This window comes from Notamacropus eugenii, chromosome 1 (genome assembly GCF_028372415.1).
Source record: "Notamacropus eugenii isolate mMacEug1 chromosome 1, mMacEug1.pri_v2, whole genome shotgun sequence".
Classification (NCBI taxonomy): Eukaryota; Metazoa; Chordata; class Mammalia; order Diprotodontia; family Macropodidae; genus Notamacropus; species Notamacropus eugenii.
In genome coordinates, this window is record NC_092872.1 from 625,821,747 (window position 1) to 625,846,604 (window position 24,858).

Sequence of the window (24,858 nt, forward strand, 5' to 3'; positions counted from 1 at the left end):
GGTGTCACATGGTGGTCCTTCTTGTCAGCTCAAACTCTTCTACATGCACAAGAGATTACATTTCTATCTTCCCCATTTTTTCATTAATCTTTAATCTCTTCCTGTTTACTGGAGGCTTTCCTGCTGTCTAAAACATGACCATAATTCCTCCCAAAATCCTAATCATTTGATCTGTCCATCCATACTTGTTGTTCAGTTGTTTTGCGGTTGTGCTTGATTCATTGTGACCCTATTTTGGGGTTTTCTTGACAGAGGTGCTAGAGTGGTTTGCATTTTCCTTCCCCACATCATTTTACAGATGAAGAAACTGAACCAAACAGGATTAAGTGGCTTGCCCAGGGTCACACAGCTAGTAAGTATCTGAGGTCAGATTTTAACTCAGGAAGACAAGTATTCTTGACTCTAGGTCCAGCATTCTAACCACTATACCATGTGGCTGCCTGCCTATCCAGACTGTTACATATTACATCTCTTTTCCCTTTCATAGCTAAACTCCTTAGGAATGCTATGTACAATTGGTGCCACCACTTCTATTCCTGTCGCTTTCCTAACTCTCTGTAGTCTGTCTTCTGATCTCATCATTCAACTGAATTCACTCTATCCAAGGTCATCAATGATCAATTGACCAATTCAATGACCCTTTCTCAGTCCTCATTGTTCTTGAACTCTTTATAGCCTTCGACATTGTCAATCACCCTCTGCATCAAGGCTCTCTTTTCCCTAGGTTTTGTGACCAAGCTCTCTCCAAGTTCTCCTAACCTGTCCGACTGCTCCTCATTCTCTTTTTCTGGATATCCAGGTCATATCTGCTAATCTTGTGCTTCCCACAGGGCTCTATCCTAGTCCCTCTTTTCTTCTCCTTCTCTACTATTTCTCTTAGTAATCTCATAGGTTTCCATTGATTCAATTATCATTTTAAGCTGATGACTGTCAAATCTACTTATTCAGCTCTAACCTCTTTGCTGACCTCTAGTCTCTCATTTTCAACTGTCTATTGTACATTATTGAACTCAATATCACATAGACATTTTAAAATCAACATGTCCAAACTTAATTCGTGATCTTTTCCCTAAATTCTCCTCTCTTTCTAATTACCCTATTTCTAGGAGGACATTACCATTCTTTCAACCCCACAGGTTCAAACCTATCTATCATCACTGGAAGGACTTTGTCTCTCACCACTACTCCCTATTCCTCCACATTCAGTTTCTTGGTAAATCCTGCCAATGCCACTTTGTAATATCTCTGGTATATACTTTCTTCTTGTTCAGTCTTATCAGTCATGTCCCACTCTTCCTGATCCCATTTTGGATTTCTTGGCTAAAATACTTGAATGGTTTGTCATTGTCTTTACAGAAGTGGAACTGAGGCAAACAGGGTTACACTGGTAGTAAGTGACTTTCCCAGGGTTACACAGCTAGTAAATGTTTGAGGTCAGATTTGAATTCATAGAGTGAGTCTTCTTGACTCAGGCCTGTCTCTCTATCCACTGCACTACTTAGCTTCCTCACATGCCCTCTTATTTCTTCTCTATCACTGCCACCACCTTGGTGTGGACCCTCATCACCTTATACCTAGACAAATGCAATAATCTGGTTGGTCTCCCTGCCTCATATCTCTCCCCATTCTAATCTATCCTCTCTTTCTTCATCCATCAAAGTGATCTTAAAGCATAGGTCCAACCATAATACCTTCACTATTCAATAAACGCCAGTCATTCCCTATGACCTTCAGAATGAAATATAAAATTCACTGTTAGGCTTTTAAAGCCCTTCACAACCTGAGCCCTTTCTATCTTTTCAGACTTTTTATACTGCGTTGTTGCTGTTGCTGTTTGGTAATGTAAGACTCTGCATGACTCCATTTGGAGTTTTATTGGCAAAGATACTGGAGTGGTTTGCCATTCCCTTCTGCTCGTTTTACAGATGAGGAATTGAGGCAAACAGGGTTAAGCGACTTTCCTACAGTCACACAGCTAGTGTCTGAAGCCAGATTTGAACTCAAGAAATTTTCCTGACCCCAGGCCAGCATTCTGCGCACTATGGTGCCATCTAGTGACCCTCTTACACTTTATTCCTCTCAATGTACTCAGTGATCCAATGACATTGGCTCTTCCTTCACATAAAACACTCACTATTGAGTATAGCTCCATGTTTTTTCATTGGTTGTTGCCCATACCTAGAATTCTTTCCTTCTTTGTCTCCACCTCTTAATTTCCTTAGAGTCTAAGCTAAAATCTCACCTTATGCAAGAAGACTATTGCAGCTTCTTTCATTTTATCCTTTGAGATTATCTCCAATTTATTCCAATATATTTAGTTTATGCAGAGTTGTTACCATTGTTTCCTCCATTAGATTCTGAGCCAGGGAATGTTTTGCCTTTGTTTCCCCAGCACATAATACAGCTCCTGGCATATGGTAGGGCTTAATCAATGCTGGTTGATTTAACATACATTGATAGTCATAGATTCCCAATTATAGACCCCCCACACAACTACTCAGAGTAAACTGGATTAAATGTTCTGTTTTGTACCAGTGAGAAAAAAGGTTAAGACTATACCAGGATACAGGTAGTCATGTACTACTGAGTTACTACTGAGTGTAAGGTAAAATGCTAAGTGTTGGAGATACAAAGGCAAAAATGAAATTGTTCCTTCTCTACAAGAATCTACATTTCCCTGGGGGTATAACGTACACATTTGATTATATGGAAAATAAATACAAGATCATATTAAGGGTAATACATTAGCAAATTGGGGGGGGGGCATTTCAGTTAAGACATGATGTAAGATCATAGATCTAGAGCTGAGAGACCTTAGAACTAATCACATCCAACTTCTTCATTTTTATAGATGAGGAAATTGGGGTCCAAATAGGGTGAGTCACTTGGCTAGAGTCATACAGCTAGTTTATGCCTGAGGTAAGATCTGAACCCAGGTCTTTGTGGCTCAGAATAAAGTACTGTAGCCACCTTACCACATTGTCTCACCAAGAAGAAGACATTTGAGCTGAGGTTTGAAGGAAAGTAGTGGGGATTTAGAAGGTAAAGGTGAGAAGGCATAGATAGAAGGAAGGAAGAAAGGGGGAAAAAGGAAGAAAGGAAGGAAAGAAAAAGGAAGGAAAGCAGGAAAGAAAAGACAGAAGAAAGAAAGGGAAGGAAAGAAAGGAGGGAGGATAGAAAGGAAAAATGAAAAGAAGGATGTTGGGATTGGAAGTTCAAATCCGTGTGGACGGTCTCGGGCGGGTAAAAGTGGGACTTCTAAAACTTAGAGTCTTACGAGGCCCTCCATGAACAGCGGAGATTTGAGAAGGTCAGAGTGAGCTAGCTCGGCTAGCTCAGGTATTTCCGCCTCTCCCCGGGAGATACGTGATGAGTGGAGTCTCCCTGCCCTCGAGGTCGTCCCGGATCTGGGCACACTATTGTTATCTAACAGCACGGTATTTAGATGCAAACTGTGTGGCTGAAGGTTAAGTAGGATTGAGGAAGCCTAAAAGCTCTCTTAGCACGTGAGGAGCCAAGAGGACAGTAGGCTCCGCTTTCTTCTCTTCTCTCTCCCCTCCCCCTCTCTCCCCGCTTGTACTTCTACTTCCAATCCCTTAAGATCTTAGCCTCCTTAGGAAATCTCCCCCTCTTCCTCCTAAGGAAGACTCCCCTGCACTTGTAACTAGACCCTGAAATAAAGCTCAACCCTTGTTCGACTCTGAAACGTCCTTTCTCTCATATGAGCATCCGGTTTTGGCCAACCGAAGACCTCGGAGGTGAGGTAAGAAGACTCGGGTAGCCCACACAGGCCTCTAGGCCTGGCAGAAGGAAGGAAACATTTAAGTGCCTATGGTGAGCCAAGTACTTCACAAATATTATCTCATCACAACAATCATGATCATCACAACAACCTTGGGAGAGAAATGTTATTATTATCATCCCCCATTTTATAGTTGAAGAAATTGAGCTGGCAGGAAGGGTAAGTGACTTGCCTAACATCACACAGCTAGCAAATATCCGAGGCCACATTTGAACTCAGATCTTCCTGACTCCATGTCCAGCACTGGACTTACACTATGGGAGACTACTTATGCCATGGCAACAGTATAAGACTGGAACTGTCCTTTCCTTCTAACACATGTGAAACCCCAGTCCTTGTGAGAGAGCCAAATGTGAAAGATGTTTGAAAGTCACTGCTATTTTAGTAGTTCCTTGACTTAATTTCACACCTTCAGTCTTTGAAGTGAGAAAGAGTTCTGGCTATGGAGATGCTTCATATCTTCATGCATCATATAATTAGGCCCTCTTTCACTTATTTCTGCTCAACTGAAGACTGAGATTAGTGGATCTAAAATGCAACAAGTAGCTTTTAGAGGAGGAATAAAGCATATAGATGCTGAGCAGTGATAGGTCATTAGGGTATCCTTTGGCATCTTAATTCCTTAGGAACTTAAAATAAAAGACACATATGAGTGGGGGATGGAATAGGTCTACCACTGTCTAGAGACCAAGGGCAGACAAAGTAATAACATTCCACCTACGGATTTGTGAAATCCTCTACAATTGTCCTAAGCTTAGAAAAAGCTACAGTTGTGGCTGCAGGTGATGAATGCTCAAGAGATAGAAATACAAAACTTGGCTTTGTGGCAGGTCTCCTTGTCTACTGTATGCTAGTTATAATGTGTTCAAGCTGATCTCCCTCCCCCTTGCCTCTCCCCAGGCAAGCATTAGTTTCACCCTTTGCATTTACAGAGGAACAAGGTATCATGATATGAAAAGCTAACTTGCTGCCTAGATTTAGTACATGAAGTTGTAATGTCATGTCAGCCTTATAGTGCAAAAATACAGCAGGCTCTCTGCTACCTGGCATCTTGTTAAGCAGAATTTCTCCACTTCTATTGTACAATATTATTCAAAATGATTACCTGGAGGCACTTCAAGATGCAAGGTACCTTTCTCCTCAAAGAAAATGAAGCTTGTTTCCTACAACTTTAGTGATAAATGTATACAAACACTTTGGTAATTCCATTATGTGTTTTAGCTTTCTTCCCAATAATCTTTTCATATCCACTGGTGGCCCCTACTGATATCAACTTGTACCCTCCTCACTTTTCACTTCTATCCATCAGAGTTTCTCAAGAGAAAGGGGATGGCCAACCCCCATGTCATATCATATAGAAACTTGTCGAATGATCTGGGAGGATGGGGATTTAACCTTAAGAAGAACACACTTAGCAGCAATGGGAGAGTGATAAGGAGAGGATTCCTGCCTTCAAATATTTGAAGGGTTTCAAGAATGAAGGGAAAGACTTATCTTCTTTGCCCAAAAGGACAGAAGTTGGACCAAATAGGAAGAAGTTATAGGGATTCAAATCAATAAAAGGATCAATATAATTGCTTATACTAGAAGGTAATTCCTAAATGACATGGGCTTGGGATATAGTATATTTCCCACCACTAATAGTTAGCATTCATCAATTATAAAGCTTACATAGTGCTTTGTAAATGTTATCTCATTTTATCCTCACAATAATCCTGGGATGCAGATACTAATATCATCCTCATTTTACATATGAGGAAATTGAGTGCCAGAGAGAATAAATTACTTGGCCAAGGCCACAATGGGCAGATTTGAATTCAGGACTTCTGGACTCCAAGGCCAGAGCTCTGTTCTATGCATTGCACTATCTAGTTTCCTTATTAAAGTTAGCATTTACATAGATGCTTTAAGGTTTTCAAAGTACCATAAATGCTATTTTATTTTATCCCCACACTGCCCTTTGAGGGAAGTGCTACTATTATCACTTTATACATAAAGAAACTGAGGCGGAGAGAGATGAAGTGACTTGGCCACAGTCACACAGCCAGTAAGTATCTGAAGTTGGATTTGAATTCAAGTCTTCTGTACTCTAATCTAAGGCTCTTATCCACTATGCTGGTCACAGCATAGATGACTACTAATCAGGGGTGCCATATAAGGGATTCCTGCTTATGTAGCAATTGAATTCTATGATCTTGGTGTTCATTACTTTCAGTTCTGGAAACTTCTACATCTTCCAGAAACTCTATTAAGAGAGAAATTCCCTTGGGAAGAGAGTTATTTTACAGTTAGTGATTATCAGTTAATATGTCAGTGGGGATTATACAATCAACTACTACTGAGAGCAAAATAAAAAGGACCCTTGAGGCAGAAAGGAGAGGCAGAAGGAATTTTTTTTTAGAGCTGGAGGGGACCTTAGAGATTATAATTCAACTTGGTCATTTTACATGAGGAAATCCCAGAGAGGTTCACTGAGTTGCCTAAGATTTCCCAGAGAGCAAAGGTCAGGATTCAAACTTGAACCTAGATCGTTCAGGAAGTAGAGTCATTTGCTTCATAGTTCTGCCTAAAGCTGATATTCTCATCTGTACTCACATTATATCATTTCTATAACACAGGGTTTACAATCCCTCCTAGGTCTTAAGAAAGAAAAGGTAAAGTATCAATGAGAGGGTAACCAAATGCAGACAACAGGTAGGAGTATTATGAAATACTCAGGTTCAGTAAATGTCTTTGTTGTTGTGGTAGCATTTGTCCTTCATTCTCAAAGAGGACCATGACATCAAGATGATCAAGTCATGTCATCATGTCATGTCATCAAATGTTGTGGCCATCATCAAGTGTGATGTCTCATTTTATGGATGTAAGGCCCAGATAGGGGAGATGACTTCTCCAAGATGATACACTCATTAATTACAAAGGTAGAACTAGAATCTAGATGCCATAATGACTTTTTTAAGAGTTGTTTGTTTTCCTCACTACACCTTGATGCTTTCAGATAATTTTTAGTTAATCACAATTAGTGACCATGAGCCTATGTCTCCTGCCCCTCAGTGTTTTGTTATTTGTCTGAAGATTTTAGTTACGGCAACTTTTCTTATAACACAGAGGTCAGGACAAAGATGGTACCTTTATCATAGTTAAGTGTTACGCTAGATAACAGAATGTGTGGTACATAGAAGTTATTGGGTCTGTCCTCTAACAACATCCCTGGTGTGGAATGGTCCTGTGTAACAGGGAGTCATTGTAGGTTAATAGCTTTAAATTGCACCAAGATTTTTGAGATATCTCACATGTTGAATAATATACATACATACATACACACACACACACACACACACACACACACACATATATATACACTTATGTGTAGATGCAGATATATAGCTAAGTGGTGCAGTAGATAGAGTGCTAGTCCTGGATTCAGGAAGACTAATCTTCCTGTGTTCAAATTTGGCCTCTGGGAAAGTCATTTAATTCTGGTGGCCTTAGTTCCTTATCTGTAAAATGAGGTAGAGAAGGAAATGGCAAATTACTCTAGAATCTTTGCCAAGAAAACCACAAATGAGGTCATGAAGGGTAAGACATGACTGAAACAACTGAAAAACAACATGTGTATATGTGTGTGTGTATGTGTGTGTGTATGTGTGTGTTTATATTCTAGCATTTCAAGTACCAAGAAATATGTGAGCATGTCTCTTATTCCTACCTATGTCTTTCTTTCTCTAGGAAAAGTACACCTAGTTCCTTTGCTACTACTAATAATTCTATCCCTTTACCACTGCATGGTTGGTAGGAAATGCATACACACACACACACGTATATATCTACATACACACACATAAACATACACACACACATGTGTGTATATGTATATACACCCATATGCATCTATGTGTATATACATATGTATATATCTGACTCTTGCATCAACCACATGAGGAAGATATATTGTGATCCCCATTTTACATATGAGCAAACTAAGGCCCACAGGGGTTCAATGCCCAAGGCCAAAAAGTTAGTATCTGACACCTTTCTGACTCCAAGTCCCCTGAGTCCTATTGCCATATAACCAATCTTCCTATAGCATATCTTTGAGTATACTCACCATACTGGTCTCCCATGGACATACTCCAACTTGTCAATGATATTTCTGAAGTATGGTGCCCTGAACTGAACACCATACTGTAGATGTGATCAAATATATTACCCCCTTTATTATGGATGTTGTACTTCCACTTCTTTTTTTCTAATTCTACCTTTATTAACAGCTAAAAAGAGTTTTTCTTCTTTAAAAGGCAATTCTTTAGTAACACTGCAGTTGTAAAAAGTAACAACTAAGTTAAGCTTCTTGTAACAAATAGAGAGATATCATTACAAGAACAGTACATAATCCTACTGTGTAGTACCAAATAGGGAATTGAAACACACTCATAATGGAAAATATTAATATCTCTGCTATCATCATAATTGTCTCATTTAATGAAAACCTCTTATGTGACCAAAACCAACCCTCCATATGGTTCTTTAAATGCAAATAGAAGTAAAAAGTCATTTATACTCAATAGGAGCAATTGGAGACCCTATTTCAGTTGGACTCATTCATCAGGCATTCATTCCCAAGCTGCAATTTCATTGGGTATCCAAGGAACATAAGCAGCCTTGAGGTATAGCTAATCAGTGCTTTTTAATTATTTTTTCTGGAGAAAATCAGAATAGGAGCTATATCATCTTACTTGAATCCAATCTTGCCTATAGTTCTCTTGTGACTTTAAGGGTATAAAAATGAAGGAAAATTGCACACATACACACATTGCAGACATGCATATTGGAAAGAAAAAATAGCTATGGATGCTGAGCATTTTGAACCCCTATTTGACACAGATTGTATAGATATGCTTCCTACTCAATATAGATCTGAACTATATGTCCCTTGCCATCAACTTTCCACTCTGAGTTTTGATAGTATTCTAGTATGGCTTGGGGTCAATGAGAGAACATATATTCTAGCAATTAAACTTTTCAAAAAGTATAATGAGTTGTCTTGATAAGTAGTGAGTTTTCTATCCCAGAAGATGTTCAAGTGATGATTGAATGATCACTACCTTTGGTTGTTACTCAGGGGGATCCTAATAAGTACCAGTTAGTCCAGATGACTTCAGTGATTCCTTCCAGCTCTGAGATTCTGGAGGATCATATGATTTGGAGCTGCAAGGGATATTAAAATTATCTAGACATGGAATCATGTATTTAGAGCCAGTCACTAGCCCTTAGAAGCTATTTATTTCAATTCTCTCTTTTTAATAATAAGGAAACAAAAGTCTAATTTTTTCCAAGGTCACACAGGTTAAGTGGTAGGACCAAGATTCTAAATAAGAGGCTCTGACTCCAAATTCAATGTCTTTTCTCCCTCAGGGCCCTTACATTGGGTAAAGGGAACTGAGGCCCACCAAAGGAAAATAATTTGTTCACGGTAAGAGACAAAGGTAAGATTTAAACCTGAATCTTTTGATTTCAGCAATTCTTCCTTTAATGATTCATTTGTTTCCATGAGATGAACGGAAGCTGTTCCTTGGATACAAAAGTATGATGTTTCTGACATAGTGCTGTATTTCAGGCTTAATTAGCTCTTTTCTTTCCCAGACCTGGTTTTCTCTTTAGTCCCAAGGCAGCTTTACTGTTGATGTTAGGAATTTAGGAAAGACTCTCCGGTGAATTTATCCCATTGAGATCCTTTTGTTTTCTTCAGTCAGTTTTTCACACAACCTAGAGTCAGGGGTCTGAATTTGGAGTATTATCTTTTCATTCTGTCTTTCGTTGGTCAATGGGGAGGAGAGGGGACAGGCAGCAAGGATAATCACTGTTTTGGAAGGTGTACAATGATTCTGAAGAGGGATTCAGAATTTTTTCCCATGAGCATTTTGTTTTGTTTTTGAGGACAAGGAAACAACTTGTGAAATGATATCAAGTATAGGAATTCTCCGTGTGAAAACGCCATCCACTGATTCAGATTATCAACTCATCTGTAATTTATAATCTTAGAAATATTAGGAGGGACAAAGAGATGGGCGGAGACTGAAAGGTTAAGTGATTTGCCCCTGCCCAGGGTCATGAAGCTGATATGTGCCAAAGGTAGGACTCTAGGGACAATATATGTACAGCTAGGTCTTGATTAGGGCCAATAATGAATTCTGTGAAGAGCTCTCATGTATTAGAATTCAACCATTCAAAATTATAATTATGTAAAATAGGATAATTGGTTTCAAAGCAACAGAAAGAAAGATACAGCATGATTTCAAAGAATGTGACCACATCACAAGGACCTAGATCATCTTGTAAAACTTAAAGCATTTTATCAGCATTACTGTTAGTCAACAAAGCATTTATTAAGTGCTTTCTATGTGCCAGGGCTATTATGTTATTCTAGACTCTAAGGCCTGTTCTCCATTTATTATACCACACTGCCTCATGTTCAATGAATTACCAAACTGGAATGATCCAGTAGTCATATTACATTATAAGCTCCCATGTACATCCCTACCCTAAAATGAGATTCTTTTTTTTTAAGAATAGACCATAGAGATGTACACAGAACAAAGCCCCACAAGGAATAGGCTACAGTCATGTTTTGTACAAGTCAGATGAGGGGGAAAAATGTCATTTATATTTGGAGCGATTTAACAAAAGGAAAAGGTTTCTAAGCTCCCATTTAGTTCTTGACAGAGAAACCTCTTTCTGAGGCCTCTGTCTGCTTCGTCAGATAATTTGGGTCCTCTTAGAGAGCTCTAAACAGGAAATGAAAAGGTTGTCTTTTCTAATCAAGGAATGAAAAGAAATCATCTGTCAAATCAAGCCCCATTTTTCTTTCCGTCAGAAAATTTCAGAAGGAGGTTTGGGGAGCTTGCTTAGTTTTTGCATTTCCTTCATAAGCTGGGCAAATTCCTCGCAAAGCCTGAGTAGGAAGTAGAACTACTGAGTCACGCTTTGACTCAGACCTGAGTGTCACCTCTGTAAATCTATGTACAATGAAATGATAAGAATAAGAAAATGCTTTCTAAAACTTAAAAGAATTAAATAATCAACAGTTAGAATTTATAGAGCTCTTTAAAACTGACAAAGCACTTCACAAATATTATCTTGTTTGGTCATCACAGCAACCCTAGGAAGTAGGCAAAATTATTCTCTCCAGTTTACAGATGAGCACACTGAGGCAGACAGAGGTTAATTGACTTGCCTAGGGTCATATGAATGCTGAAGTGAAATGAGTAGAACCAGAACACTGTACGCAGTAATGGAAATATTGTAATGATGATCAGCTGTGAAAGACTTGGTTATTGTGATCAACACAGTAATCCAAGAGAATTCCAAAGAACTCCTAATGAAAAAATGTTGTCCATATCTAGAGAAAGAACTGTTGAACTCTGCTGAATACAGAGTAAAACATATTTTTTTCCACTTCCTTTATTTTTTTTGCTTTGTTTCTTGCAACATGGCTAACATGGGAATATGTTTTCTATGTATAATTGATATCATACAATTAAAAGAATTAGGTCCATGCCGATTACTGGTATAGCACATAGAGTGGGGAACCCAGAGTCAGGACGAATGAGATTCAGATTCTGCCTGAAACATTTACTAGTTGTGTGAACAGTCTATTAACAAGCGTTTATTAAAGGATTACTATGTGTCAAGTACCATGATGAGTATTGAGTATACAAAGACATCTGTCTGAGGAGGGAAACCTGTCTTCAAAGAGTTCACATTCTAATCATGGACACAAAAGGTTCTGCTCTCTGTAAGATATAGCTATATTTTATAGATATCTCTCTCTCTATATATATATATCTATAAGATATAAGTAAACAGAGTAGAAGTAGAGTGGAGTAGGAGCAAGCAAGTGGGGGCAGAGTTGAGAAGGTGGAATTTGAGCTGAGTCTTGACGGAAGCTAGGGCAGCTAAGATGCAGAAGAGAAGAGGGAGAGTATCACAGGGAGAAGGGTAGAGGGGTGAGTGGGGGCAGGCATGGGGACAAAGATAAGGAGGCCAGTGATAGAGTGTCTTTTTCAAGGAACATCAAGGGACAAACAAATATATCTGCTTCATAGAATGTGTGAAGAAGAGTGAAATTTAAGACTAGAAATACAGGAAGAGGTCAAGTTGTGAAGAGCTTTAAATGCCAAACAAAAGACTTTATATTTGATTTTTGGTAATAGGGAATCACTTGAGTTTGCTGAGGCAAGGTAGGGTATGTCATATGGGTGGACCTACCTGTGTTTTATGAAAATCACTTGCAATTGGATGGAAAATAGATTGGTGCATGGAGATGTTTGAAGGAAGGACACTAATTAGGTTATTACAATGGTTTAGGTGAGAGGTGAAAGGTGATGAAGGCTAGATTTAGGGTCAGTGAGTGGAGAAAAGGGGATATATGGGAGGTGTTGTGAGAGCAAGAAAGGATTTTTGCCAAGTTATTTAACCTCGATGGCATCTAAGCTCAATATGATTATTTGAATTGGGGAAAATATAGTGATGAACTAGATTCTGTGGATTTGAAAAAGTGTTTGATACTTAAGTCAATGAAATGACATATTCATAATATAAGAATATGTATGCATTAAAATGTTCCAATCAAACTGAGTTAGAGAAATACTTACTACTTCACCAATACTACATCTTTCAGTATACTTGCCCAAATGACTATTTAACTGTCATATTGAGACACTCATCCAGTTGTAAATGTCCTGGATGAATATGAGAGAAAAGGATAGTTTGGCAGGAAACTCAGATGTCATGAAAGCTGTCTTATTATAAGGAGAAAAGAGGAGTAGATAGGAAGGGGGGAATCTTTCTAGCAGTGACTAACAAAGGCTTGTTTGTGGTCTTAGAGAAGTATAGTTTTCATTTATATGGTACATGGAATTTGATTGAATAATATATTTGGTTTCCTTCCCCTGGTAACACTTTTCCTTATAGTAGGTGAATGGATACCTAGAGACTTCTAGGTACTGCCACTTCTTTGACTTAATTAGTCCCAAGTCAAAATACTTTCACTTTTTTTTTTTTAGCACATTTAGCATTTTATGTCATTGTCCTTAGCAGAATGATGCTCAAAAACTTATTGGAATCAGGGAATGTTAAAGTTGAAGAAATTCTCAGATTTGGTTGAGATCTCAGAGGTAAGAGACTCATACCCAAAGAACCCCAAATTGGAATGAATCTCAGGAGACAAGTAACTAATCTAGCCTGTGCATGTAATCCTTTCTGTAATATCTCTGATAAGTGTCATATTAATAGAACTCTAGTGATATAGAACTCTCTCCTTCCTGGGGTAGCACATTCCATATTATTGTAGCTCTAATTAAAAAAAAAGTTTTTCTAATTCAATTCAATCTATGTTTCTCCCCAGTAGCTCTAATTGTTGAGATATGTGCATAGAATATAGGCCTAAGGGATACATAGAAAAAAATCTCTTTTTTCCCTGCAAAATGAACTCAGTGTTCTTCGATCTATCCTCTTTGAGCTCAGCAGAATTTGTCTTCTTTTTCTTCCATATCCAGCATTCTATGTTATCCATTCTAAATGCCCATCCAAAAATATAATGTTAAGTAGCGTACACAATACTCCAGATGTGATCTGACCAGATCAAAGGTTCTACACATTGTTCCTAGCAAAAGAATGAACTAATTATATAATAGGTGAAGAAGACAAGTTCCAGAGACTTTAACAGATTGGCCACCAACTTCCCCCTCCCTCCACCCCACTGCTCTGTGGCATCTTTGCTGCCCTGGGTCTTCCTGTTATGATTAGGAGGGACCTCCATTACATGAATTCTTGGCTCACTTGGCTTGATATAGAAAACTTAATTAGGGTCTTGAATTATTCTTCCCACAGGGAGCCATGAAGCTGCATAATATCCCTTAAGCCTTAATTCTCCCCTAAAGCATCAGGAAGATTCAACGTTGGCAATGACTCAGCCCCACACTGAGTACATTACTATACTTTTTTTGTTATTATTAAATGATTAGAATCTTTTCTAGCCTGCAGCTAGGAGAATAGCCGGAGACTCATTTGGTATAATCACAGCAGAACCAGACAAACAACAATAAAAATGCCTAGTCTCAGTGGTCACTAATGCACTGCCCTTGGTGCTCCACCTAAATAATGTAGGTCTAAAGGATGCATGGAGTCCATCCCTTTCTCTCTTTTTTCTCCCTCTCTTTCCTTTTCAACCAAAAATCCAGTGACCCCTTAGTTTTCTGGGGTTGTTTTTTCACTCTGTTACTCTCCTCTTTTTGTCTCTGCTCACCACATTTTTGGCTATTTCACTGCCTAATTGCTACTTAGCTGGAGGCTGGGCAGGGGGAATAAAAAGAAATGACCCAGAATGGGTCAGTTTTGTTCCTGATGAGGCACTCTGGTGATAGATCTAGTGGAGAGGAGGTCATAGAACTCTATGCTTGCAACATTACAGTGGATTTCATCTGCTCAAACTTTCTCTCTCTCTTTCCCCATTAGTATTAACATTCAAGAATTGTCTGTATTACATATCACAGAGTTGACTAATAAAAAATTTCTCTGGAAGGCAGAACTTAGTGTCCTACAAGTAGATATATTACAATGTAGGTCTGGCCCTTGGCAAAATTCTGAAGTAAGACCAAGTTTATTTCCTGGCTTTCATTTTTAGAGGCCTTCTTCCCTCTTGTTTCCCTCAATCCTCCCTACCACCCCTGCTAATTTACCCATTTCCCAACTCCAAGTACTTGTACTTATCCTTTGTCCTATTTATTTCTACAGGCATTTACTCTTAGTGAACTTCTGACTAATCCTCAGAAATGTGTTAAATGATAGGAATTTGCACTATAGCAAGTTATTTCTGAAGATGTTCCAGGTGTTTTAAAGATAGAAATCTGTAAGGGCATAATTACTGTCACTTTGATAGAGGAGAGGAGGATATTATTGGAACAGAGATTTGGAGCAGAAAGGAACATGAGAGGTCATATAGTCCCATTTCCTCATTTTACAGATGGAGAGACTGAGGCCCAGAAAGGTCAGGAAAGGAAAACTGGGTTGTAGGTACAATCGAGAATTAGTATATCATTTTATGAACCTTAGAAGGCATCTAGTCCAACGTTTCACCCCCAGTGCACAAAAATCTTCTATGATATCCCTGACAGAGGGTCAGCTAGCTTCTGCTTGAACTTTCTGAGGGACAATGAGTTAACATTTCTGTGAAGAAGGCAACTTCATTATTAGGATTTTTTTTTACACATATTAAACCTAGCAATAGTAATAACAGATCATACTGAAAAATGCTTTGGGATTCATAGAGTCTCTGAATTTGGAGAAACCTGAATTCTTACAAGCTCACTTCTTTTGTTCCAGTTTCAGAATATGTGACAGCCCCTTGCCCGATCAAGGCTGTTCTGGAAGCTTGCACCCCTTACTGTTCTCCCCACATGTGTGCTACCACTTGGGCAGTACTGGTAAATTTTTAACCAGGTCTAACCAGGTTTAATGAGGTGAAGCTAGGTCTGACTGGCTCTCCAAAACATGAAGGAAAACTTTTAATTTAATAAATGTTATTAAAATTTTATCCATCACTTTCTTAAATCTAGAGCAGAAAATCAACAAAACAACCAATCAGGCCCTCATTTGTAGTGTTTGCATATTTCTGAGATATAAAATACTCACACTGAAAATTTAATAATGTGCTTTCACCAGCCCAGATAAGTGAGCTCCAGCACACTCCTACCTCCTACCACTACTGTCATTGCCCACATATTTGACATGCTCCTTCTTTACTAACTACAGATGTTATCACGTGTCCCCCATCTTTAAAAATAAGTACATACACGTATGATGAACTGTTATAGAAATAACTGAAGAAAAAAGTCAATTAACAAATACAAAGCTTGCCTTGATGTGACTATGCTCTCAAGTTAACATCCTTTATCTCCTCCTTTTCATTGTTATTCTTCTTGAAGAAACAGTTCACATTTGCTGCTTCTAATTTCCCCAAGCCCTTATGGTCTGGCTTTTGATATCTCAGCTCCATTGAAACTATTCTCTCAAGGGTCACTAATGATTTTTCAGCTGCAAAAACTTAGAGCATTTTTTCAGTTCTCATCTTGCTTGATCTTGTTATAGCTTTTAACACTGTTGTCTGTCTCTTTTTCTTAGATACACTCTCCTTCCCTGACTGCCAAGACATTGATCTCTCCTTTCTCTTCCTGCTTGTGTCACTGCCCTTTCTTAGTCTCCTTCAATGGTTCATTTTATCCTGCTTCCATCTTTAAGTATGGCTGTCCTACAGGGCTCTGTTCTGGACCCGCCCCTCCCCTCCCCTCCTCTCCTTTCTGTATCTGTATGTCTCACTGTCTCTCTATGTGTATCTCCCTGTCTCTGTGTGTGTATATATATGTATATATATATATACACACATACATACATTTATACATGCATACATGCCCTCTGTTTTTGTGGTTTTATAAGATCCTATGAATTCTCATGGAGCTAACTGCCAAGTATAAATACAATATATCTCTATATTTATATCTGCCCAGCCTCAATTTCTCCCCTGAGAAATTTCTCCCTATTTCCAATTCATTCCCGGCGATCTCCAAGCGAATGTCTTGCCAGAACCTTAAATTCAACAAGTCCAAACTGAATGTCTCACCTAAATCTGCCTGTCTTTTCCATTTCCCTATTTCTATGTAGGGAAACACCATTCTCCTAATCATCCTTAATCTCCCCTTTTCTACATCCCATTAGTTGCAAGGTTTATTGATGCCCCCTCTCATCTCTTATATGCATTTCTTTCTTTCCACTCATAATACCAGCCTCCTCATTTAAGCTTTCATGACCTCTCATTTCTCTTTTTTTGTTACTGTTCAGTCAGCTCTCTGCAACCGTGTTTGGGGTTTTCTGGCAAAGATATTGGTATGGTTTACTCTTTCCTTCTTCAGCTCATTTTTTAGATGAGGAAACTAAAGCAAACAGCATTAAGTGACTTGTCCACAATCACGCAGCTATTAAGTGTCTAAGTCCAGATTTGAACTGAGGAAAATGAGTCTTCTTGATTACAGGCCCAGCATGCTATCCATTGTACCGCCTAGCTGCCTTCTCTTTTTTATAATCCATTTTTTTGAACCAGTTTCCATTTTGAGCATCTAGCACACAGCTGGAGTAATCTTCCTAATGCTTAGGTCTAACTATATCACTGTCCTGATAAAAAAAAAAAAAACTTCAATTGATTCCAATTTCCTAAGGAACAAATTACAAATTCCTCGTCTGGCATTAAAGTCCTCTATAACTTGACGTTCACCTACCTTTTGAGATTTGTTTCACATTTCTCCCTTTAATTGAGAGGCAGCTAAGAAACAGCATGGACTATAGAGAGTCAGCCTTAAAACCGAGAAGACCTGGATTCTAGTCCTACCTCTGGCACACACTGTCAGTGTAACCCTGAGTAAGTAATTCAACCTCTCAGAACTCCAGTCAGCTCTCTAAGAGTAAACCTTGCCGAGAGGATGTCAACCTGCAGTACAGGGTGTTTCCTCACCAGGAGGTTCCCTGTACAAATGCAATGACAAACCAGGTCACTATCTGTCTCCCCCTTATACGCTCCATGTTCTAGTCACTTCACATTACTACTTGTTCCTGAACTTTATATTCTTCTCAGTGTGTCCTCATGGCTATAATATACTTCTTCATCTACATGCTTCAGAAGTCTTATCTTACTTCAAAGCTAAGGACTTTAAGTACAACCCAATCAGAAGGAATGAAAAAAACAATAATTTATTAAGTGCCTATTATGGGTCAAGTGCTGTGCTAAGTGCCTTACAAATATTATCTTTTTTGTTATTCACAATATACCTGTGAGGTAGGTGCTATATTATTCCTATTTTCTAGTTGAGAAAACTGAGGCAGACATTAAGTGACTTACCCAAAGTCATATAGCTAGTATGTGTCTAAGAGCATATTTAAACTCAGTTTCCAGCCCCAGAGTGACATTCTCTATACTATTTAGCTGCCACTGCCTCTGGAAAGTCTTCCTGGATTCATCCAGTTAAAAATATTTCCTCCTTCCTCAGTTTTGCTATGGCATTTTTGTCTTTTCTGGATTTTTCTCTGGATTGTCTCTGATCAATTCCTGACTTGTATTATATCTCTCTGTACATGTACAATTTCCTCTCTCCCAGCAGAATCCAAATCCCTCGCAAGTAAGGACCGTCCTTTTATATCTTTGTATACCCAGGGCCTGGCACATAATAGACGCTTAATAAAGGTTTATTGAATGAACTGATGGACCCGTCAGGCCATCCAGTCCACTTTATCCACACTTTAGTAAGAATAGCCATGACACGTGGTCATCTAGAACTGCTGGACAACATGAGGTGGGTCTGGTGGAGAGGAGGATTAGTTTTACATTAACTAAATCATCATTTGGAATATATGTCCTTAATCTTAAACACTGGGTTACATTTGAGTAAAATATTTTTCTTTTCTTGTCTCGTTATTTCTTGATCCTATTAAATTCTCAATATTTCTTCTTACCTGGCACTATAGTACCTAGTCTCAGGCACTGTGCTTCTCACTGATGAATTCACAATATTTAAGGGTCTCTAGACCTACCACAATATACATTAGCCATTCCCCCTCCCTCCAAAATTTTTCAGCTCCTCCCCTTTCCTTGGAACAGTAATCAAATCAACACTCTCATTCCTAGAAAGGACATATCAATCAAATACCCTATGACCAGCTATACGTCCAACTCTTTATCATCCCATTTAGGGTTTTCTTGGCAAAGAAACTAAAGTGATCATCATTTCTTTCTCCAGCTCATTTTACAGGAAACTGAGACAAACCGGATTAAGTGACTTGTCCAGGGTCACATAGCTACTAAATGTCTAAAGTCAGATTTGAAGTAAGGAAGATGAGTCTTTCTGACTCCAAGCCCTGAGTTCTATCCACTGTGCCAACTAACTGCCCCTACAGAAAGGTAGTAGAATCTAGTAAGTGATATGTCTCTCATCTATTCCCTCTTCATTTACTTCTCATTCTACTTCTACCATTTTTTCCCCACATAAAAGATTTTGAACCCCTCGGTAATCATCTCCAAGAAACTGTTACCTGTTAATGCTGTTTTTCTGTGCTAACATCTGCCAGTCTTTGCCTTTGGCACTGGGAGTATCAAATGTTGCACATATCCTCTGTCTGATGGAGTAGGGGATTTTGAAGGCTTTGGGGCCAGTCTGCGCAGGGAACGTGTTGTCCTCTTGTGCAAAAAAAGTGATGGTTTCTCTTTCACTCTGCAAATACAAAAAGAAAACTGTGATTAGATCCAACTGTTAGCATCACAATTTTATCAAAATAAATTCAATGAGAAATTCTGCTTAACACACTTTACTGTTTAATTGCATGGAAAACATAGACAGTAGTTGCTCTTCTTTAAAATGCCATCAAGTCTTATCTCATGTGCCTGGCAAATATCTCCTAAAAATCCACAACATCTCTTATGGTGGATCTCTAGACATCTTTAGACATCATCTATATGTCTTCAACCTAGAAGGTATTTGTTGGGGTTACGAAATTATCAAGTACTAAAATAGGTAGTGCTTTTCGGTGCCATAACTACATTTATATTGTTTTTCTGGTGATTCTTTTAGAATCAGATTTTAAATATTAATGATTAAGGCAAGTCTCACCAGTAATTTTACAATAACTGTCTCCCATACTATAGTAGTGACTGTCAAATAAATCCCACCACTTCTGGGATGTGATGATGCCGTTTGATGGTCCCATTTCTTACGGAAATCCATATGATTTGTGTCCTTTTAGGAGGACTCAATAGATGAAAGACCTTCCTAATAATTATAAATATCAAATAAAGGATGAGAAGCTGTATGATTTCTCAAGCTCCTTATAGATCTAAAATTTTGATTCACTGAAATATTGGCAGTTAAGAACTCAAGCTCTGCCATGTTCTATAGAGGTGAAAAGAATTGAGTATGCATGGCATTTGTCATGTGTATGTGGCACAGACATTTTGATTAAATATTTCTTTAAATGTTTCTGAAAGGCATCAAACATTTACTTTTCTTATAATATATATCTACAGATATATATGTACATAATGTTGTATATAAAACTCTAAACTTTGACTGCTAAAGTTCTACTGCTGGCAGATGTTTGCCCCACCTCCACCCCCACTCCCAGGAGGGTGTGATCCTGGATACCTATGGAATCAATTAATAGCAACAGAAACTGAACAAGGTAGTCTGGATTGCAAGTGAGTGAATGACAAACAACAAGCATTTTAAAATGTATAAATGTGGATTCCAAGAGCACAAAAAAAGAGAAAGTTTCTGACTTTTAATGGCATTTTGATGGGTGGCCTTCCTTCCTCCTTTCACTTAGAAACTTTTCTATTTTAAATCAGTTCATTGCACAAGGATGGAGATACCACCAGTCACTTTATATAACATTTATGAAGTATTCCAAAAAGCATCTGGACCAGGTAATAAGAATCCTGTAGATATATCACATTTTCTGATTGTTTAAATTAAATATGCAGAGGAAAGAGGAGATTTCACGCCCTGCACATCTGAGATAAGCAGTTGCTACCTGGTTAGCTGAGGGAATTGTAAAGCAATGAGGAATTCCAAGTATTCAGTCTATTTTGTCAAATTATCCCCCTACATCCATCACCTTTGGAGACGGGATAAGAAAACTTGCCACATGATTGAATCTGCTTGAAGGGAAAATTGTAACATGTAAAATTCCCATTTAAACTTCTTTTCCCCAAAAGATGATTCTACTGCAGTATTTTATTGAAGAGAAAAGATGAAAGAAAATGCTTAGAGATGCCTCCCTTTTCTCCATAGCATTAGAAAAATTCCTTGGCCCTGGTTTACCTATAGTGCTAAGTGTCATTGGTAACACTGAAAGGTATCATTCACCAGTAGTCTTTGGTCAATTCAATTGACTTTCCTAGGCCAACAAGAGGTTTATGTTTAAGGGACACCAGTAATGACAGTTTTAAAGTTGGTCTGATACTAAGCTTACCATTTCAAACACAGACCAAATTTTTCTTCTATTCATGAAAGAATATTAAAATATGAAGGCAAGAGGAATAGTAGGTTTCCCTAGAAAATCATTGCATTTTGCAGGGTGGAAGGTGATGGTGGATATGGGTAGACATAAGGAACTAAATTACTTAAATTACCAATTTTATTAATTGTTAATTAAAGATAATAGAGCTTTGATATTTGTAGGTTAAAAGTCAAGGTCAAACTGTGACCTGATAAAGCAAATCTTTTATTCTTCTTGTTGTGCTGTTGAATCTGTGGACCACAGAAGCTAGGACAATTAATGGTACTATAGCAACTGCATTTTATGCCAAGAAAACCTGAGTTCTCATTTTGGAACAGAAAAAAAAAAGTCCAGAAGGACAGGAATAGATATTAAAGGACATGAACTGGAGTCTGTGCTCCAACACTTTGTTTTTTATTCTATCTTACTGTGGCTCCAAGCTGTAACATGAGCAGTAGCCACACCCCAATAAAAATCCTCAGTAGATGGCATTAATCAGATGGAAGGCAACTGACAAGCCTCCAGACCATCAGTGAATTAGGGGAGTGTGTGCCCCAAGCATGTGAAGACTCCCTCCAGTCAAATCAGCAGATGAAAACAATCTGTTCCAATAGTCATGATATGGCTGAAACAGGCACTGTGGAGCACTTAGAGTCAGTCATTGAAGATGCCAAGGTCATCCATTGCATCCTGGGCCATCACCAATCTTCTTGACTTTTATCATATCACTGGATTTTGATGACTCGGGAAGAGCGAGTGAGGCTGACAACTTTGTGCTACTCTACCTTGCTTAAATCCAATTCACATACAAGTCAAGACATCACCTGTGATGTCATTGATCCTCTTTGGAAACATAGGACAAACAACAATAGCAAATGTGTTTTATCGTGGAAAAGTTGCTCCATCTCTCTAAATTTCAGTTTTCTTATCCAGCAAATGTAGAGCAACATGTAAAGAATTGTAGGGAAAGTGCTTTGTAAATGTTAAAGAACCACAGAACTATGAATCACCATTGTATCTTCATCCTCATCATCATCCTCATGTTAATTGTTAGTACTGTTTGGAGAGCTTCAGAAACCTCGGTTCCACATTGTTCTTGCCCTAGAATGGATGTGACTTCCCTGGTAGGTGGAACATCAAATGTGGTATATCTGCCTAAGTCTGTAGGATAAGTTGCTGATGACCTAGGGTTTTCAAAAGGGTGTTATGTCCTTTAACAAGTGAACCATTTAACGCCATCTTGATAGCCAGGGAGAGAAGGTGGCAGATGAAGAGTTCTGCATACAGGCTGTGGTCTGCTTTCTCCCCAGCTTAGGGACTTATTTAGCGATATTAGTTTTGCTTTGCCTTTTTGTGCAAACCATTTATTAAAGGTTTAGAGGGAATAATCCCCTAATCCTTCTTGGTTTTGCTGAGGGATGAGGGCAAGCAGTGTGCTTTTTTTTTTTTTTTTTTTTTTTTATGAACATACACATTCACCTACTGCCAAATGATCTACCATAGAATTGACCTTGAGAGACTATATGACACTGGCCTCTTCCTTCAGGTAGGTCAACATGTAAATCTAGAAGGGTTGTCTATTCTCTTGCTGAAGATACATGCAGATGTAACACTCTAAAGATCATAGTTTGCCACATTATTTTGAGTGAATGAAAAATCATTTATTAAGCACCTACCATGTGCAAAGCACTAGGCATAAAAATAGAAAGCAAGATGGTCAGTCGCTGCTCTCAAGGAGCTCACATTATAACTGGGGAGAATATAGATAGATAGATAGATAGATAGATAGATAGATAGATAGATAGATAGATAGATAGAGAGACAGAGAGAGAGAGAGAGAGAGAGATAGAGAGAGGGAGGGAGGGAGGTGGGTATGTATGTATATGTATAGAAATATGTATGTATGTGTGTATATGTATATGTATGTATATACATATAAATATGTACATAAATATGTACATATACAGTTATCTCTTCCACATCATGGGGATTAGGGGCACAGCACCCTCACAATCTGAAAAATCCATGTAAAATTTTGCGGTCCTCCCTTTGCACCAGAGAAGAAGTCTGGTATTTTTTCCTTTTTCTTTTATGGGGTGTTTACAGTACCTTATTGTTAAATTTGAGTCGATATTATACAATAGTATACACATGTTTTATGCATTTCTGTGTTACTACACTTTTTCTGTGTCATCTGCTGGCCTTCATGTGTCATCTGTGGCTTCCACAAAACTCCCTCAAAATTCCCTTTTAATTTCTTATGCCAATCAATGATATATGGGAACCTTGATGGGGAAAGTCATGATGTGAATGGGATAACTATAATCAAGAAGCTGGATGGAAATGTCCTGTCTTTAATGTCATTCCACTAAATTATCATAAGGATATTTATCATTCTTTTATGCCCTCCTTGAGCTACCAAGATGCTCATGACTTTTCTGCCTTTGGACATCAAAACACTTTGTTTTGCACCTTCTCTAATGTACTATTACTGTGCATTGTTTGAGTATGTGTTTTTTGTTTATTTGTTTTTCCCCAAATTCTAGATTGTAGTATCATATAAGAAAAAGAGTAATGCCTTTGGAGTCAAAAGACCTGAATTTGACTCCTGGTTCTGACATTTATATGCAACCTTGGACCAATCATGTCACTTTCTGGGCCTGTTTCCTCATCTATGAAATAAGGAGTTTGAGACTTCTGAAATTCTTCCCAGTTCTACATCCACCTAGGTCAACTTTCTTCTCCCCCAGTATCCTACTATTGTCATTTGCCATCTGTGTGACCTCAGGCAAGGGATAATAACTTCTCTGATTCTGAGTATCCTCTCCTCCAAAAAGGAGCCCTCTAAAGATGGCTAGATGGCTTCTGAAGTCCCTTCCATTTCTAAATCTAGGATTCCATGATGTGATCACAGTGTTCTATATATAGCAGAAACTGAAGAATTTATTGACTTTGGCTGTGTTTGTCATGCTGATTCAACCTAAACCCTTCCTGGTTTAATTTAACCCTATTCCTTCTTACTTGGTCTTCTATAGACTTGTACAAAACACTCCTTATAGGAATTTTTCGTACGTATGAACGCAGAGCATCTGTATTGCTCAGTACAGCTGCCATCTTGTTAACAAATGCATCATTTAAGACATGCATAAAGTACTAATACAATGCAATGGATCAAATCTCTCTACTCGATAGAAACAATGCAATACATTCTATCATTATATAAGGGGCTGATGCTGTCAGTCATTGATATCCTACATGACTGAAAAAAAAAGTAAGTACAATTTCCAAAAGGGAAAGGTTTATGGAGGAATTGCATCAATCTGGTCCAACATCTTAAAATAACACACTAACACTTGTAGGCTTATAGGGTTGTGTATTTAGATCTGAAAGGAACCTTGGAGGTTATCTAACCTCATTTTAGGAGATAAGGAAAGTGAAGTCCAAATCAATCAATCAATTAAAAAATGTGAAGTACCTTTTATGTTCCAGGCACTGATAAGTGCTAGGGATACAAAAAGAGGCAAAGTAGTTAACTGATCTGAGGTTAATTAGGAAGAGGACAATGACATTAGGGAGATGGAGCCATGACATAAAAGTGAATTGGATTTAAGCGAGGGAGAGCTATGCAAAGTCACCAGCCTCACTTTCTGCTTTGCAGTTATCTGGGTCCATTGGCCAGGACAATTGGAGATGGCCCAGGATGCAGAGGAAGCAGAATGCGTGGATCTGGAGTCAGGAAGACTCTTCCTGAGTGCAAATCTGACCTCTGACACTTACTAGATGTGTGACCCTGGTCAGGTCACTTAACCCTTTTTGCCTCAATTCCTCATCTGTTGAATGAGCTGGAAAAGGAAATGGCAAATCACTCCATTATCTTTGAAGGGTAAGCTGTCACTGAAAAACTACTGAAAAGTTGTAGAGCAAGAATTTGAATCCAGATCCTACAACTCTAAGTGCTCTAT

General features: G+C 38.4%; 1 protein-coding gene across 3 annotated transcripts in view; it reads right to left on the reverse strand.

The window, feature by feature from the left end:
* Window positions 1-24,858, reverse strand: part of UNC5D (unc-5 netrin receptor D) — an 804,024-nt gene that overhangs the window by 12,895 nt on the left and 766,271 nt on the right. For all 3 annotated transcript variants that reach the window (XM_072635217.1, XM_072635216.1, XM_072635218.1), the window contains one exon: window positions 18,935-19,113. In XM_072635217.1, the coding sequence (XP_072491318.1) occupies window positions 18,935-19,113 (179 nt within the window). The remainder of the gene's footprint in view (window positions 1-18,934; window positions 19,114-24,858) is intronic.